The sequence below is a fragment of the Hemitrygon akajei genome, chromosome 3 (genome assembly GCF_048418815.1).
Source record: "Hemitrygon akajei chromosome 3, sHemAka1.3, whole genome shotgun sequence".
In the NCBI taxonomy this organism is placed as follows: domain Eukaryota; kingdom Metazoa; phylum Chordata; class Chondrichthyes; order Myliobatiformes; family Dasyatidae; genus Hemitrygon; species Hemitrygon akajei.
This window is the reverse complement of record NC_133126.1, coordinates 111,528,600-111,548,243: the sequence shown is the minus strand read 5'-3', so window position 1 is coordinate 111,548,243 and position 19,644 is coordinate 111,528,600. Positions and strand designations below refer to the sequence as shown.

Below are 19,644 nucleotides of genomic sequence, written 5' to 3'. Positions count from 1 at the left end.
GAAGTTAGGGGTCAGTTTAGGGGTATGCAGTGGGAGGTTATATAAAGAATTAGGGAGGAGCTGGATGTTGGAGTTCAGGTCAGACTATTCTGAGGTCAGACACCAGCGATCCCCAAGGGGTCCCACAGACCTCTGACCTTGGCCTGAGAGCAAGGGCTGGTGATCCCCAAAGTCCTGAGTTTGGAGGCCTGTGATCAGCGAATCTAGAGGCTGATGAGTCCGGAGGTTGAAGACCCTTTCAGCAAGTCCAGAGGTTGGGGGCCTGATGTCTGAGAGTCCAGGGCGATTGGTTGGAGGTCAGAGACCTGGAGGCAGCTTGTCCAAGGCTTGCATGCGTGGGTGAAGAGGGTGATGGAAAGGGACTTCTTGTAGCTGTGTCTCTGCTGAACATTGTGGGGAAATGCTATGTTGCAGCTGAGATGTGTGGTGAGATTTATGTGCTGCACCCAGCATAGCCTCAAACTGTGGTTGTTAATGCAAATGATGCATTTTACTGTGTGCTTTGATGTAATCTATCTTCCCGGGCTTGAGGTTTCCACCTCCTTCAAAAAGACATCTGTTGTATAGGTGCCCAAGAAGAGCATGGTGACTACTGTCTTGGACTTGAATCACCCATAATTAATTGCTATACACACATGACTGCATGGCTGAGCACAGCTTCAATGCCATATATAAATTCACCGACTGTTGTCGGACGAATACCGTGTGATGTGCCGGTGTATGTGAACGAGATACTGATGTCAGCTGGTTGAGTAGTGCCACAACAACAATCCTTTAGTGTTAGTAAAACTAAGTAAATGGTTGTTGACTACAGGAAGAAATTTATGCCAGCATCTTTAGTTTCATTGAATGTTAACGACGTTTGCCATGTCACAAACACGCTAACAAATTTCTACAGGTGTACTGTTGAAATTATCCTGATTGGTTGCATCATGGCCTGGTACAAATCAAATCTGCAGGAACACAGCTAGCTGCAGACAGTACTGGGCTTGACCAAATACATTACTGGCACATTCTTTCCCATGATAGCTAGTGGCTACATGAGGTCCTACCTCAAGAAGGCAACATATGTTATTGAAGATTTCCACCACCTGGGCATGCCATCTCACAGTTACCAGGAGTTACAGAAGCCTGAAGTCCCATAATACCGGTTTCAAGATCAGCTATTTCCCTTCAACCATTAAATTCTTGAATAAACCTTCACATTTCTAATCACGATCTCGGCAACACTATGACCACTTTGCACAACGAATTTTGCTTTTTTTTCCTAATTGTGTTCCTGTGTAATTTTGTATGTAATGTTTGTTCTATACAAAATTATAATATAAGTGTATATTATAATTATAATATAAATTATAATATAAATGCTTTTCTTATGAATATTGTGTCTGATGCTACGTGCAAATAAGTTTTCATTAGACCTATGTATTTGTTTACTCTCATATGCATAATTTTTAATTTGATTTACCTTCCATATACTCAAAATTCAAGTACATACGGTGTCTTGAAAAACTATTCTGCTCCCACAACTGTTTTCACATTTTACTGTCTCATTTTCTAAATTTAAAACCTATTTTAAACCTATTGAGGTAAGATTTTTCGAACTAATTATGTATCAGGTCAAATCAAAATAAAACTTCCAAATCCTGTCAATAATTTACTAAAAATTAAAAACCAAAATTGAGTCCAGATTTTGTAATTACTACACTAACTCTCCTCAGGTACAATATACGTACTACCTTACCAACTCACCCAATTTATTGATGCAGAAAATTGGAGAATCACCTGTTTTCATAAGATTCATAAATTCATACCCCTTCACTCTAAGGTCTAACAGTCTGATAGATTATCAGTAGGTCAAAATGAAGGCTAAAGTGCATTCAAGATGAGTCGGGAATGATTAATAGAGAAGCACAAATCTGGAGAAGGGAACAAAGCCATGGAACATCCCTCAGAGCTCAGTGCAGTCCATCGTGAAACCGTGGAAAGTAAGTGAAACCACGGCAACACTGCCTCGATCAGGTTGTTTCTGTAAACTTAGTTGCTGGAGAAGAATGGCACTTGTAAGCAAGGCTAGTAACACACAAAATGCTGGAGGAACTCAGCAGGCCAGGCAGCATCTATGGAAAAGAGTACAGTCGATGTTTCAGGCCGAGACCCTTCAGCAGAACTCTTCTTGTGTTTATAAGAGAGGCTACTCTGAGTGAGCTAAAGAAGTCGGTGACTGCAACTGGAGATGAAGTTCATGGCTCCACAATCCCCAAGACTTTGTACAAAAAGCATATTTAGGCAAGAGTGGCAAAAAAGAAGTCCTGGTTTAAAAATAAGCATATCCTTGCCCATAAAGACTTTGCAAAGCATCACTTAAGATACTGTACAGATGTGGAAGAAGGTCTTGTGGTCAGATGAGACTAAAGTGGAACTTTTAGGTTTCAACACCAAGTGGTATGTGTGGCATAAATCTAATCCCGCGCATCAGCCAGGTGACACCATCCCTCCTGTAAAGTACGGTGAAAGTGGCATCGAGCTGTGGGGACGCTTTTCAGCAGCAGGGTCTGGAAATCTCATCAGGATTGATGGGAGATGAATGCAGAGAGATCTGGATAAAAACCTGCTAGCCTCTGCCAGAAAGCTTAAGCTGCAGAGGAAGTCCGTCTTTCAGCAGGACAATGAGCCAAAGCGCACTGCCAGATCAACCATGGACTGGTATCCAATGAAGAAAATTGACGTCCTTGAGAGGCCCAGTCCTGACCTTAACCCAACTGAACATCGCTGGCAAGACCTCAAATTGCTGTCTACTGCCGCTCCCCAGCTAATCAAGCACAGCTTGAGCAATTTTACAAGGAGGAATGGACAAATCTTGCTCCATCATGCTGTGCAAAGCTAATAGAGACTTATCCAAAAAGACTACTGGCTGTAATAGCTGTGAGAGGTGGTTCAACTAAGCACTGAGCAAAGGGGGATGAACACTTTTGAACTGCTGACACTTCTGCTTTTGAATTTTTAGTTTTTCATGGTTTATAATTTTCTCTTTTTTGGGCTCTACTGTGGGAATGAAAAGAGCATGTGACTCAAATAAAAAATCTTGGTTAAATTGATGAAAATTCCTGGGTTGTAATACTCATTCATGTGTACAAAGGATTGAGACTGAATACCTTTACAAGGCACTGTATATGCTTGCTGTGTTTCATTGATTTAGTGTATGGCAGGGTTCCCCAATTAGTTTTCCACAAGGGCCAAATTATATCAAGGGTGCCAAACCAGGGCCAAAACTTCCAGGGCTTTTCATAGTCAGGTAAAGCTAATGCCGGGGCTGACTGCAATTCTGTTTAATAGTGTTGAAAGCTATCTCCGACTTCTCATTCCACTGCAGGCTAGTTCTCAAATTGGTATGGCCTGTTTCCTTCATTATCTTCCTCAATGGTGCTACAATCTCAGCATATTCTTCAATCCAGTCAGCTATATCCTGTCATTCCCAGAAACATCATCATCTGCCCTACTGTCTGGGGCTTTGGAGCCTTCGTTATCACCTCAATCTGACTCTGTGCTACTGCCTTCACACCTCTAGACACCATCCTCCCTAAGTATTCCACCTGCTGCTTGCAAAATTGCAGCTTTTTCTTAGATACTTTATGTCCTCCATACACCAGTTTCTCTAAAAGTGTCATAGTATCCTGTTCACACTGCTCCTCACTTTCAGAGCAAATCAACAAATCATCCACATACTGTATCAGTGTACTTTCCAGCGGAATGCCATCCAAATCTGCCTTCAATACTTGGTTAAAAACGTGGTGAATGCTTAAATCCTTGTGGCATTCTAGTGTAGGTGTACTGGTTACCTCTGTATGTAAATGCAAACAAATACTGACACTGTTCGGCTAGGGGAATGCTGAAGAAAGCCGAACACAAATCAATCACTGAAAAGTAGCTTGCTTCTGGTGGGATATTAGTTAGCAGTGTGTGTGGATTCAGGACCACTGCTGCCAAATCCTCCACTACTTCATTCACTGCTCGTAAGACATGCACCAGCCTCCATTTAGACCTGTCTGCTTTTGGGACAGGCAACAGCGGAGTATTGCAGGGGCTGTTTACCCTCTTAAGCACTCCTGCCCCTAACAGTCCCTGTATTGTCGGCACTATACCTTCCTCTGCTACCGGTCTTAAGGGATATTGTGGTCTCCTAGGTGGAACTGCTCCTTTCTTTAACCGTACCTCCACCAGACTGGCTGTTTTTATTTTCCCCATGTCCGTGTCATGTTGCGACCACAGAATAGATGGCAACTTGTCCAATATTTTATCTTTCTGCTGACCCTCTGCCTTCCCCAACAACGGCATGTGTGGCTGAGGAGTTACTTCAACTTCCTTCATAGTTCCTGTCACATCTATGTTTACCCCTATCTTAATGTAGTTGTGGTCTCCGGATATCCATACCTCAGGCATAACTTTTCTCCAAACTGTTACGGTGCTTACCTGCTTTACTAGGGGTCCTAGGTCTTTAGACTGGTATCCCTCATTTACCAGCAGGGTTATGTGGGGTACAGCTTCCGGTATCCTGTACCATTCCTTCAAAAAGGTATTCCACCTGATTTGCAGGGCTGTCCCCTGCTTCCCAATTACTATGGCTTCCCCTTTCAGGTGTTGTTGAATATCTGTCCTCATGTTCCATCTCCTCTCTACCTCCTTATTCTGAGTCTCATTGAAAATTACAGTACAATGTAACTCAGATTTGGGCGCTACAGCCTCAGGTAATATGGCCTGCATGCCCTGTCTCCACTTTTCCCAGGTATCCCAGATCTGATCTTCTATGTCCCCTATCCAAAAAACATTGGCTCTCTTATCTTCTTGCACTATCAATTGAGCCCCTGCTCTTTCCACACTTAACCCATTTCTGGTGCATTCTAATTTTAATTCCAGTTTCAATAGAGCATCTCTGCCTAACAAATTAATCGGAGTTCCTTTAGATACTAGTACTGGCAAAACAATTCCTTTATTTCCCATTCTCAGATGCACTGGAGCCGTGCACTGTGTCAACTGTGTTTTCCCCGAGAACCCTACCGTCTTAATAAACTTTCCTGGCATGGGAAGGTGAAGGGCATACTGTGGCTGTACGCAAGTGTGCGTGGCTCCAGTATCTATCATCATTGGTGTCAGTTGCCCTTCTAACATAACCTGAACCATAGGTTCCTCCTCTGCCTCCCTCGTTATCATTGGGTAATGTCCCTTCCCACTCGAGTTCTCGGGGCACCCCTAATACCTTGCTTAGGGGTTTACAGGTCCGCTCGGACCCCCAGGAGCCAGCATGTGGCCAAACTGTGGCTCCCTTGCCATCGGCTCCTGCTGATACGAGACGGGCCATGGTTTAAATGGGCAGTCTCTCTTCATGTGTCCAGGCTGGTTGCATCCCCAGCACAATCTTTCTGCCTCTCTTTTCCCCTGTCTCCTCTCTAATCCTCTTTGCCCATAACTCCTCTGCCCTCCTCCTTGGGACTTCCAGTCCTGTCTGGGCTGTTGCTTAAATCTACTCTGTCCCTGGTAGGACATCTGTGGAAATGCTCCTCCGAAGACATTCATTATTGGCATGGGGTTTTCCGGCCCTTGACTGACAGAATGACTGGTTCCTCCATATAGTGGTGCTTCATTCACTTTAATGGCTGTACTCACACTGGTGGTGGCTGGTAGCATCTTTTTTCTTTTTTCTTTTTCCTTTTTCAGTTTTTTGAGCAGCATTTGCAATAGCTTTTGCTGCAGCTCTTCTTGCTGCTCAGCCAGCTTTCGTTTGTCTCTCTGATATTTCTCCACCGCGTGGACTATGTGATTGCTGAATGCTTGTGGGGTCAGCGACGACAACCCAACCACTTCCTCCAATTTAGATTTGACTTGCGGAGGCATTGCGTCCAGAATGCTTTGTCGGAACAGTGAGTTCAGAAACAAGCTATTTTCCACCTCTTGCTCAGTCTCCAGTCTCCACCTTTTCAACTGGTTTTCTACATAGGCTGCTGGGTTTTCAGTGTCTCCCAGTGGTTCCCCCTTTAAGGCTTTGGGGTCCACTCTGGGTGGATAAAGCTTCCTGAGGGCCTGCCATACCCTCTGCCTCACTGGACCAAAATTGGTCCCATCAGTCTGTGGGCTGTCCACATTCTGTAAGCCAGCCATTACCATCAGTTCTTTTAGCTTGGAAGTTCCCATCAACCTTATCAGCAGTGCCTTCAAATCTCCCATAGCCAACAATCGTCCCGTTGTTTCCTCCTCGAAGGCTCTAATCCACTTTCCTGTCCCCTCGTGCAGACTAGGCAGAGTATTTTTCAGCCTTTCCAGGTCCTGGGATCCCCAAAGGATATACTGTACTTGTCCTGATCCCTTTACCAGCAGTGGCAGCATTTCCTTCTCCCCGTTCCATGTAATCAAGCTTCCTTCCTCACTTGGTTCTTCATCTATTGCTGGCCCTAGTACTACCGGCTGCCACTCATACCTTCCTGGGGTATACCTTCTTCCTTGCTCCTTCTCCACTCTAGTCCCCTCTTCCATCTCCAATATCTGCCTCTCCGTCCTCTCTCGTGCTTCCTCCAAACTCTTGTCTCCTACCTTCCTCCAACTTCCTCTCAACTCACTCCGTTCTTGCCGTCTAGATGATTCCTGTTCTCTTCTAATCTGTCTGTCTCTACAGTATAACCGATACTCTTCATAATCCCTCTTCTCTCTCTGCTGCTGTAGCCTTTCCACTTCTTTCCATCTCCCTTCTTTCCTGTTCCGTCCTTATCCTTTCTCCCTCTATCTCGTTCTTCAGCACCTCTCTCACCTTCTCATATTTCCTTCGTTCCTCCTCAGGGTCCCAGACCTCTACTTCCCCCTGCAGGCTTACTGTTCCTGATATCATGGGGCACTGCTTGGGTGTTCCCTGCTCATAATAGGGAGGGGGTCTTTCTACTTCTTTCAGATCTGGGTATGGTGCTGAAGCCCGGTTTCTGTTAGGCTTTTCCTCTCCCCCACCCGACTGTTTTTCCTGTTCCCTTGTGTCTTTTTTGTTTATTATCAATATCCTGCCTGTCTTTCTCAATCTCTCTCCCTCCATCCTAAAAAGTTTCAATACTTCCATCTCCTGTTCTCTCCTTTCCTCCCTTTTCTTGGACTTATCGTTTGGTTTATGATTTTTAATTCGTGCCTCCATCTCTTCACACAAGCTTACATCGAATGTCCCTTCGTGGCCATTTCGTGTGCAGGTTTTTGGTTCTTTTTTCCCATTTCTCTGAAATTGCAGTAATCTCACCTCTACTTACCGGGAATTTTCTTGCACAGTAGGTCTACTGCTGTTCCTTTTTCTTCTGCCATGTTATTTTCTTCTTCTCTTGGGTATTATTTCTTAAAAAGTCTCACAGTTCAAATACTTCCCCGATCCTATCTTTACGCCTAGCCCTACAGTTTATTCTACCAGTGTTCAAGCAATTTATCAAATTCTTCTTACCTTCTATTCCGTTCTGCCCGAACAGCCCTCAACCTAGGGCAGTACTCACAGAACTTTCTCTTCACTTTCCCTGCCCGTTCAGCCCTTCACTTCGTGCGAAGCGGTGTCCACAGGGACTTACCAACACCACGTGGAATTTTCTTTACTCAACTTCTTGTTACCTTATTCGTACTTACCCCCACTGCAGTGTTCTCGATCAATCCTCTGAGCCTCCTGTCAAACCCTCAATTCTGCCAGATTCTTTGGATAGGAGAGACCCTTCGGCAGTTGCTACACACTTCTGAGTCCCTGAGACCCCCAAAACCAACAGAATTTTAGTCCAAATTGTCGCAAAAAGCGCTTACCTTTTTTCTGGGTGCACCCGTAATTGTGTTAGCTCTGTGAGGGCTCCCGAGGGACCGGGAAGTGGCCTCAACCCGCTGAATCTTTTTTGCGGGTTTCTTTCCGATCCTGATCGTGACGCCAATTTTGTCGTGGTTACTTGAAATGACCTGGAGACACAGACAATTCTTCTTCGAGAAGTTTAAACCTTTATTTGCAAACAAAGGCTGAGGCAATCAATGAACTTGTCACCGAAAGCCCCCCGAGCTCCGGTGTACAGCATTCCTTATAGTAATTTCTTATCTCAGTTACATTTCGGTTTCATCAGCATACCCAATCAATTTTTAGTTGCATATCATCTATACATTAGCTAATCAATCGCTCTTGCCTAGCTCTCGGTGCGCCACCAGTATTTTTTTCCAGTTCACATCTTGGGCTTCATTCCTGGCCAAAGTTGTTTCTCAGTCAGCCTCCTTAACCTCCCTCACATTACATCTTCTGCTCGTACCATCCTGTCCGCCACCATTATCTCTTAATAAACAAAGGCTGAGTATAATACATGGAGTACATTTCAGCTAATTAGTGCTACTAGCTAAACAGGTGTTCTTTAACTGGCACAGTATGTAGCTAAGAGAATACAAGGTATCTAGTAAAACGATACATAGCAAAATGTGTCTAGTAAAATAATACATAGCAATATTCGGTACATAGGAGTGATTACATAGTGTAGTAAATAGCTAGTACATAGTGGTTATATTTCAGGTATATATAGTGATTATGTCAGGTATATTTCGCAATATTAGCCGACAATGGCACTGTCTTTAATAGCTCCACAACCTTTTTCTTGGTTTTCTCATCATGACTTAAAACTTTGCTAACCATATCAATTGCACACGATTTAATCAACTCAGCATCAGTGAATGGTTTCTTGGCTTTGGCAAGATTCAATGACACATACAGTGATGCAGCTGTTGCACTGTCTTGTTGATGGTTTTCCTGGTCGACTTTGCGCTTTTTCACAGAGGCCATTTTGTTCTTGGTTTAGGGTCTGTGACTTACTGTTGGTAACAATTCGCTTAGATGACAGATTTACTTTTAGATAACAGATTGGCTTCTTAGATGACCGGCAGGTAGCTGGTGCATGCTGCTGTCTAGTCAAGGACGGTAGAGAGTGCGCAGTAGGTCAAGTGTATGGTGTGGGATGAGGTTAAAATAAATTAGAGCAGTGCGCACTTTATTTACATGTTATGACAGGTGCGTTCATGTAAGTGCCAATGGTCCGGCGTGGTCCAGACATTTGGTTCTCGTGGTCCGGACCTGGCCTGCGGTCCACCTATTGGGGTTGTCTGGTGGATGGGTTGTCATCTTCCAGTCTGTGGAAGATGACAACTAGTTGATTCATTATCTCTGAAATTGCAACCGTAAATCCTTGAATGCAGGTCATCAGGTCCAGGATATGCCTTTCAGATCCATTAATTCTTAGTACTAGTAATTGATGATTTCTTTCCATTCCTTATTTTCCTGTTGTATGTAGTTCTCCACTATTGCTGGAAAGTTTCCTGTGTCTTATTTCATGAAGGGAACTTCTCTGTATTTTTTTATTTCCCCAATACTTCTACTTGTCATAAAAGGGCCCATATTAATTCTGTTTTTGTATATCTGGAAAAATCTTTGCCTGCTTGATTTTTTTTTCAGGTTTCCCTTGCGTTCTTCTACTTAACAATGCCTTGGACCTCTGAATTTGAAACTTTTTCAGCTGTTAGCTGCTTATGGTAGTTTCTTTGTCAATTAGATACTATTTAGCTTTAGGTCTCCATCAAGAGTTTTGACATGAAAGATTGATGGTCTCTGCCCTCATTCTCTGCCCCCCTCCCCCCCCCCCCCCCCGAAATGCTGCCTGATTCACTGTTCCTCCAGATTCGAGCATCTGCAGCCTCTCATGTCTCTAGTTTTAACTTGATGGCCTTGTTTACTTTTTTTTTTTACTATGTATCTAACTTGTAAACGATATTTTTAAATTGTAGTTTCCCATTATACCAAAGATAGTGTCTCATAGCTTCATAGTTTGTTTTGTTCAGATTTAGGACTGGATAAAAATGAAAAGTAATTTTAGTATTATAGGTTTTAAACCAAAGTTCTATCACTTTGTTCCCTTGGCTGCATGATTGCTACTTACTTTGTTCTTGTATTTAATGTAGCACAGAATCTGTTCAGTCTGTCGAGCTGCTGCCAGTTCCTAGCCAGACAAGCATTTCTCTACCCTTGTAATCTTTCACAAGCCCATCAAGTCCTTTTGATCTTTATTCTGCTTACCTACATTACAGGTAATTTAATGTAGCTAATTAATGATTCAGCACATTGCTGTGGGAAATAACGGGAACAGCTGGGAGAGATGCTACGTAGTCAGAGGGAGAATGTGCAAACAGCAGTTGACACTACCAGAAGGGGAGTCGGGTCGAATTCTGGTCCTTGGACCTTTGAGACAACAGCACTAACTGCTACACACCGTGCCTCCTTGTGACTATATTGCTAGCAAGTGACTGCTGCAGTGGAAGAAGCTGCAGGTTGGTGGACAATAGTTCTGGTGGTTTGTATTGAAATGTACAGTTGGAATGTGTGGCATGCTCCTTATTGTGGTATGAGCTATATGTTCCAAACTTGTCAAAATTACAGACATACTTTATTGATCCCGAGGGAAATTGGGTTTCGTTATAGCTGCACCAACCAAGAATAGTGAAGAAATATAGCAATATAAAACCATAAATAATTAAATAAAAATAAGTTAATCATGCCAAGTGAAAATAAGTCCAGGACCAGCCTATTGGCTCAGGATGTCTGACACTCCGAGGGAAGAGTTGTAAAGTTTGATGGCCACAGGTAGGAATGACTTCCTATGATGCTCAGTGTTACATCTCGGTGGAATGAGTCTCTGGCTGAACATACTCCTGTGCCTAACCAGTACATTTTGGAGTGGATGGGAGACATTGTCCAAGATGGCATGCAACTTGGACAGGTCAGACACCACCGTCAGAGTCCAGTTCCACACCCACAACATCACTGGCCTTACGAATGAGTTTGTTGATTCTGTTGGTGTCTGCTACCCTCAGCCTGCTGCCCCAGCACACAACAGCAAACATGATAGCACTGGCTACCACAGCCTCGTAGAACATCCTCAGCATCGTCCGGCAGATGTTAAAGGACGTCAGTCTCCTCAGGAAATAGAGATGGCTCTGACCCTTCTTGTAGACAGCCTCAGTGTTCTTTGACCAGTCCAGTTTATTGTCAATTCGTATCCCCAGGTATTTGTAATCCTCCACTATGTCCACACTGACCCCTTGGATGAAAACAGGGGTCACCGGTGCCTTATCCCCCCTCAGGTCCACCACCAGCTCCTTAGTCTTTTTCACATTAAGCTGCAGATGATCCTGCTCGCACCATGTGACGAAGTTTCCCACGTCGCCCTGTACTCAGCCTCATCTCCCTTGCTGATGCATCCAACTATGGCTGAGTCATCAGAAAACTTCTGAAGATGGCAAGACTCTGTGTTGTAGTTGAAGACCGAGGTGTAGATGGTGAAGAGAAAGGGAGACAGGACAGTCCCCTGTGGAGCCCCAGTGCTGTTGATCACTCTGTCTGACACATAGTGTTGCAAGCGCATGTACTGTGGTCTGCCAGTCAGGTAATCAATAATCCACCTGCATCACTGTCAGCTTCTCAGCCAGCAGAGCAGGGCGGATGGTGTTGAACGCACTGGGTTGGATTTTGAGGATACTCGTTCTGCTTATTCTGAAACATTCAGCATTACACTTTTAAATTTTATATAATTGTGCCTGTGCTGCCAACAAATCAGACTTTTGATATGGTAAGATTTGCATGTATTACCTGATGTATGGGCTAAGGATTTACAACTGAATATTTCCATACAATAATATTTGACTTAGAAAGTTGCATTTAGCTGATTAAGAGTCAGCTAAAGAACAAACCCTTTCTGGAGCAGACAAGCTAGAATAATTGCAGTTAACAACACATGCAAAATGCTGGTGGAACACAGCAGGCTAGGCAGCATCTATAGGGAGAAGCACTGTCGACGTTTCGGGCCGAGACCCTTCGTCAGGACTAACTGAAAGGAAAAATAGTAAGAGATTTGAAAGTAGTGGGGGGAGGGGGAAATGCAAAATGATAGGAGAAGACCGGAGGGGGTGGATGAAGCTAAGAGCTGGAAAGGTGATTGGCGAAAGTGATACAGAGCTGGAGAAGGGAAACGATCATGGGACAGGAGGCCTCAGGAGAAAGAAGGGGGTGGAGAAGCACCAGAGGGAGATGGAGAACAGACAAACAACTAAATATGTCAGGGATGGGGTAAGAAGGGGAGGAGGGGCATTAACGGAAGTTAGAGAAGTCAATGTTCATGCCATCAGGTTGGAGGCTACCCAGCCGGTATATAAAGTGTTGTTCCTCCAACCTGAGTTTGGATTCATTTTGACAATAGAAGAGGCCATGGATAGACATATCAGAATGGGAATGGGACATGGAATTAAAATGTGTGGCCACTGGGAGATCCTGCTTTTTCTGGCGGACCGAGCGTAGGTGTTCTGCAAAACGGTCTCCCAGTCTGCGTCGGGTCTCACCAATATATAAAAGGCCACACCGGGAGCACCGGACGCAGTATACCACACCAGCCGACTCACAGGTGAAGTGTCGCCTCACCTGGAAGGACTGTCTGGGGCCCTGAATGGTGGTGAGGGAGGAAGTGTAAGGGCAGGTGTAGCACTTGTTCTGTTTACAAGGATAAGTGCCAGGAGGGAGATCGGTGGGAAGGGATGGGGGGGACGAATGGACAAGGGAGTCGCGTAGGGTGCGATCCCTGTGAAAAGCAGAAAGGGGGGGGGGGAGGGAAAAATGTGTTTGGTAGTGGGATCCTGTTGGAGGTGGTGGAAGTTACAGAGAATTATACGTTGGACCTGGAGGCTGGTGGGGTGGTAGGTGAGGACAAGGGGAACCCTATCCCGAGTGGGGTGGCGGGTGGATGGGGTGAGGGCAGATGTGCGGGAAATGGGAGAGATGCGTTTGAGAGCAGAGTTGATGGTGGAAGAAGGGAAGCCCCTTTGTTTAAAAAAGGAAGATATTGCAGTTAATTGCAGTTAACCTGTTTTAAAAACAAAAGCACACAATATAGGAGAATTTATCACTGAAGCTATGGAGGGAAGCAGGGCTTTGCATTTCAACTGCATGCTTCAAAGGAGTTGAGATGACTTGCATAGGATTTGAATATCTTCAGCCAAGTTATAATTGAAGATCTGAGAAAGTGACTTTCTAACAATACATTTCCAGAAGGACCTTGTTTAGTTTGGAATACAAATGTGAAGTACAATGGTACAGTTTGTAGCTCCTTCTTATTTGCAGATGGTCCATGATACCTTACACATTTCCTGATTGTTGTCCTTTGTGGCACTGAATATTGTCATGTTGCAATGACAGAGGTGACTAAAAGAACGTACCCGATTTTGGGCGAGTCTTGCTCCTTGATGTACAAACTCCTGTTTTAGCACCTGTTTTTGTTTACTAATTGTACTGAATTTTAGTATTGGACCAAGCCAATAAGGTGTTTTCGCCTAGTTAAGTAATTTGTATTATTTTAACTGTCTCTGACCAATACTATTGCACTCAGTGATAGTGAAATGAATTAGCTAACTTGACCTTAAATGAGGTGGCTTGGAGTCATGACTGTTGGCCAACTTTTATTTTTTGGGAGGAGGCTGGAGTGCACAGAATGGTGCTGTGAGGTATGCAAGCGATCATAATTTTATTGGTTGGTTCTACTGTACTAACAGCAGACACTATCAGTACACTATTATGGTGCTGTAAATGTATTTTAACTCAAAATTATAAACAATTGTGATTCATTAAGTGCTGTATGCAGATTGGGATGACAAATGTAAAGAATTTCAAGTATGTAACTACATTTTTTTCCTACTTGCCACATCATGAATCATTGGCTTTTTGTGTTGGATAAGGGACTTGCCCCTCCAACCTGACAGTCCACAAGATTTTGGTATTTTGCCAAAGTTGTGTTGTAGGTGCATCTGACTGAGGTCTCCGGTGACCAGCAACAGTAATAATCAGCCATTCACAATGGAGAATTGCCACACACAGCACCCTAGAAGTAACAAGCAGATTTTAATCATTCAATTTTTTTTTCACATTTCTCCCAATCAAGATAAAGATTAAGAAATATAAATGAGATTTGGATAGAAGTTGTAATAATCAAAGGGAACATACAGCACTATTTAGAAAAAAATTCCTCTTCTCAAAGAAGGCTTTACTGTATGACTGTTTGTACAGTGAAAGCAGTAGATAAAAAGATAATAAGCCAAAAGACACGAGCAGAATTGGGCTATTTGGCCCATTGAAGTCTGCTGCACCGTTCCATCTTGGCTGGCTTGTTATTCATCTCAACTTAATTTTCCTACCTTCTCCCCATAACCTTCAATACCCTTACTAATTTCGAACTTATCAACTTCAGATTTAAATATACCAAATGATCCTGTTTCTACAGTTGTCTGTGCCAATGAATTCCACAGACTCACCACCCTCTGGCTAAAGAGATTCCTCCTCATCTCTGTTCTAAAGAGATCCTTCTGTTCTGAGGCTGTGCTTTCTGGTCCTAGACTCAGCCACTATACAAACCATTCTCTTGACATTTGCTGTATCCAGGTCTTTCAATATTCATTAGTTTTCAATGAGATTCTCTCCTCATTCATCTAAACTCCAGCGTGTACAGGCTAGGAGCCATCAGACTCCAACATCCGGCATGAAGAACACACAGCGGCCATTTACTACACTAGGTACAGCAAAAAAAAGGGAACATTAACAAAAACTTACCCACAGCCAACAAACATCTCTTTCGAGCCAAAGCCGGCACTCTCACCACTGGCCTACTCCCAACAATGGCTGCCTTGCCTGTCCCTTCAGCACTTTTCAAACAAGTGTTACTGACCTGTGAGAAACCTCCTCGCTGCGCTCTGTTCCTATATCCTATGGTCTTATCACTACTAATGTTTACACAATCTCTTCAGCTACCTCTTTCAGAACCTTTTGGGGTGTAGTCCGTCTGGTCCATGTGACATCTACCTCCAGACCGTTCGGCAATTAATGTTCTGATGAGCTTCTTTGGGCCAATGCTTTAACAGTGCAGGTTGTGGAGACTCCTGCTGTCATAGATGATAGCCTCTGGGTTTCACCATTTATGCATGCAGCAGAGTTAAAGAACGTTTTACTCTAATGGTAGGTGTTAAGTTTTGCCATCATTATGATAATGTAATGTGTCAGTGAGTTCATTGTGTACGTACCAGTGTGTATTTTCAGGCATGGCTAAGGTTATGTTGCATGCAATTCCACGTATAATGTTTGTACATTTTCAACATTTCATGGTACATGCAATACCATAAAGCACTAATAGGACAAAATTACATCAGATCATATGCTGTCCTCTAAATGGATAATGGAAAATCGGCATTTCATTTTCATTTTTTTATTTTGAATTTGCTTTTTAGTTCATTCCATGTTTTCTTTTCATTTAGATTTGGCTTGAACCTGCAAAACCTATTGTGAAACAAGTGCAAAGTAAGTCTTTTCACTCATTTTCCATTCTTCATGTCGGCTGCAATCTTTCATCATGTCCATTTTATATGTGATTTGTTCATTTTGTGTTCTAGCTTGGCTAATAGTGTCGGTCACAAAATTGTCTTGCAGCAAATTGTGTTAAACGTGCCAGGGTTTAAGCATAAAGTTTTGCAGATGACATGTAACCTCATAACGTTTTTCTGATATCAAAGGTTCAAAGTACGTTTTTTATTAGTCTGTATGCAGTATACAAACTCGAGATTTGTCTTCCCACAGACAGCCATGAAACAAAAAAGGAACGCTTTTAAAGAAAAACATCAAATCCTCAACATGCAAAGAAACAAAATTATGCAAATATCAAGAAAGATTTAAAAAAAAGTGAAAAACACAATGCAAAATACTAAATCACAAAGGCATGGAAAGGGTCCAGGCATATTTAGTTCAGACACGAGGAAATCTGCAGATGCTGGAAATTGAAACAACACACACAAAATGCTAGTGGAACACAGCAGGCCAGGTAACATCTATAGGAGAAGCACTGTCGACGTTTTGGGCCGAGACTGAAATGTCCTGACGAAGGGTCTCGGCCCGAAACGTCGACAGTGCTTCTCCTATAGATGCTGCCTGGCCTGCTGTGTTCCACTAGCATTTTGTGGATATTTAGTTCAGCTCAGTTTAGTTCATTCCAGCACCATATCTCTTGCTGTCTGTAGGTTGCAGCACTAGTTCACCTCGATCAAAATTGTACAAAACAGTAGCTAAAAAAGGAGAGACCAGAAACAGATTATAACGTGAACAATAGAGTTCAGTCCACAAACGGCATTGATTAAACCTTGTCCAAATCATTGCCACGTGTCCATATTCTTTATAGATTCTGGTTAATCTTGCTTGGTCATTGGTCTAGATTTTGGGTTTCTTAGGAAAGGGAAACCAGTAGATATTTTGTAGCAACCAAGCAAGCAACAAATCCAATTTTAAGTCTGAAGTGTACAGCCTCAATGACAGCAGTACCAAGCAATGTTTTACACCATATAAATGCATTAGTCATCTTGGGATACACCAGACAGACACGGAAAAATAGTCCACCCAGAAGGTGAGTTTAGCACCTGGTAGTATTGGGAAGGCTTCCATTGCACCAGGAGCCATGGATGTTGGGGAGGATTTAAGGTAAGACTGAAGCACTGAGGTTTAGGGGCTTCTGCCTCAAAGCAAGACTGCTGTATCAGGGAGACATGAGGGACTGCTGTGCACTATGTTTCACAGAGATGTAATTGGTTCCCAGTTCTCTGGAAATGATGCATGCTTTGAGAGGGAAAACAAAGGTACACCCCATAGTACGAATCCCCATAGCATCCAATGACCCTGTGATCTCCGTGTCAGAGGCCAATGTCAGAACATTCTGAGCGAAACCTTAAAGCATCAGCCCTGGCAACATACCTGATCGAGTGCTGGAAGCTTGTGTAGTCTAATTGGCTGGAGTGTTCAGGACATCAACTTCTAGCTTCTGTGGTCTGAGTTTCCTGCTTTACAATGACATCAATTGTACTAATGTCTGAGAAGAGCAGGATGACCTGCTTGAATGACTAGCATCTGAGAGCACTTGCATCCATTATGATCAAGTACTTGAAGAGGCTAATTAATGATGGCTTGAATCAACCCCTGGGCCTGGACCCATTTCAAATCACTTTTTTGATCTGTAAGTCTACAACAGAGGCTGACTTGTTACCTCTTCGCTCTGCAAAGAAGCATCTGGGTAACAGGGACACTTGTGTCAGACTTGTTCAGTAACACTTAGCATTCTACGCCATCATCCCCTCAACACACCATCAAGATTTAATACCTGTGCCACTGAGCTTCTCTCTGCACCTCTGCAATTGGATCCTTTACTTCCACACTGGGAGACAATGGTCAGATCACAGACCAGAAACCTGTCTCCTCACTGATCTTGGGCATACCTCATGGCTGCATGTTTAGCCCCTTGCTACATTCTCTCTTTTACCAATGGTTGTGTACTGAACATAGCTCCAACACCATTTACACCTTTGCTGATGGCACCACTTGTTGGCAGACTCATTGTCGAGTGGTGTCATCATAACAACTTTGCTGTCAATATCAGTAAAACCAAGGAACTGATTTGTGGACCAGGAAGAGGGAGGTCAGTGAAAATGTAGCAGTCCAACTTCAAGTTGTAGATAGCAATAACATTAATTCTAATTTAAAACAGGAAATTAAGAAATTGCAAAGTGAAATTGATGATATTTATACTTTGGAAAAACTCAAAGAAATTTTCTTTACTTGAGACAAAAGAATTATGAAGTAGGTGGTAAATCAGCTAGATTATTAGCATATAAGTTATGTAAACAACAAGCAGATAATACAAATTACAAAATAAAGAATCCAAAGACAAAGCTGGTGGAGAGCACAATAAGGAAAATTCAAGAGAGTTTTGAAACATATTATCGAGAACTGTACTCTCAACCCCGGGCCTTAAATGAGCCCTATATAGACACTTTACTGAATTCTTTAGATCTACCCAAGCTCACAGATTTACAAAACAAATGCCTATTAGAACAGTAACTGTCAAAGAACTGAACATGGCCATCTCCAGATTAAAGACCAGAAAGTCTCCAGGTTCTGATGAGTTTACCTCAGAGTGGTACAAATCACTGAAGTCACAGTTAGTCCCATTGCTACTTAACACCTTTAATTGGATATTACAGAGAGGAGAAATTCTACTTTCCTGAAGAGAAGCGATTATTTCAGTTATTCCTAAAGAGGGTAAAGATAAACTAGAATGTGGCAATTACCAGCCAGTCAGCGTTCTTAATTTGGATTACAAATTATTTACATTTATATTAGCGCGCAGACTGGATAAGTTTTTACCTGGCCTCATCCACTTAGACCAGACTGGATTTATTCAACAAAGACAAACTCAGGACAACATAAGGAGAACTTTACACATACTAGAACAGGTTACTAAGAGTGGGACAGAGACAATGTTAGTGGGGCTAGACACTGAGAAAGCTTTTGATTCAGTTAGTTGGGCATTCCTATATAGAGTGTTAGGAAGATTTGGCTTTTAAGAAAAGTTTATTAAAGAATTAAGATAAATGGGGACCTCTCTGACTCCTTTATTTTAGAGAGAGGAACTAGACAGGGATGCCCAATTTCTCCTCTCCTTTTTGTGCTATACATTGAACCGCTTGCCCAACTAATAAGACAGAGCGAAATTGTAAAAGGTATTAAGGTGGCAGGGATTGAACAGAAAGTGGCGTTATTTGCAGATGACGTTTTAGTCTATCTGAGTGAACCAGAAAAATCATTTATAGGATTGTTTACACTGTTGGATGAGTTCGGGAAAGTATCAGGTTATAAAATAAATGTAAAGAAAACGCAGGTTATGTCCCTAAATTGTACAGTATCCAAAAAACTGCAGAATACATATGATCTTGAGTGGGAAGCTAAATCATTAAAATATTTAGGAATAACCCTGCCAAAGGATCTTTCAACGTTACCACAGGTAAATTATGGACCATTAATTTCAAAGATAAAAGCAGATATACATAGATGGAATTTTATACCCTTTTTAAGTTTAAATTCAAGGATAAATACTATAAAAATGAATATTCTCCCTCGGTTACTCTATCTTTTCTGGACTTTACCTGTAGAGGTGGATGATAATCAATTCAGGGAATGGGACAAATGGATTTCCCGCTTTATCTGGCAAGGAAAGAAACCCAGAATTCGATTTAATACCTTACAATTAGGGAAGGAAGGAGGAGGAATGACACTTCCTTGCTTGAGAAATTATTTTTATGCTTCACAGATAACCCCTCTGTTATACTGATGTAATAAGGAATATAAGGCTAGATGGAAGGAAATAGAATTTGGATTGATTGACAGTTTTCCTCTGCAGGCCTCAATAGCAGACAAAGGATTGATAGCCCAATTGGAAAAGTCTAAAAACAGCTGGATAAATCTTACATTAAAAGTATGGCAGAAGGTGACTAATCCATGTGGAATTAATAACATGTTAAAACTTTTTAGATATCATAGACGGTGCATATGATACCGAATTTCTTCCCAACAGAGTGGATAAAAGATTTGAACTATGGATAAAGAAAGGTCTTACAACCTATCTCTCATTTACACAGAAAAGAGTATTACTAAGTTTCCAATCCTTACAGGACAAACATGGCCTAGAACATAATGACTTTTTTAGGTACCTTCAAATATGACAT

General features: G+C 42.5%; 1 protein-coding gene across 1 annotated transcript in view; it reads left to right on the top strand.

The window, feature by feature from the left end:
* The window catches only part of farp2 (FERM, RhoGEF and pleckstrin domain protein 2), a 135,588-nt gene that overhangs the window by 48,615 nt on the left and 67,329 nt on the right, over positions 1-19,644 (top strand). Inside the window, exon 4 of the mRNA XM_073040564.1 lies at positions 15,361-15,403. Within this exon, the coding sequence (XP_072896665.1) occupies positions 15,361-15,403 (43 nt within the window). The remainder of the gene's footprint in view (positions 1-15,360; positions 15,404-19,644) is intronic.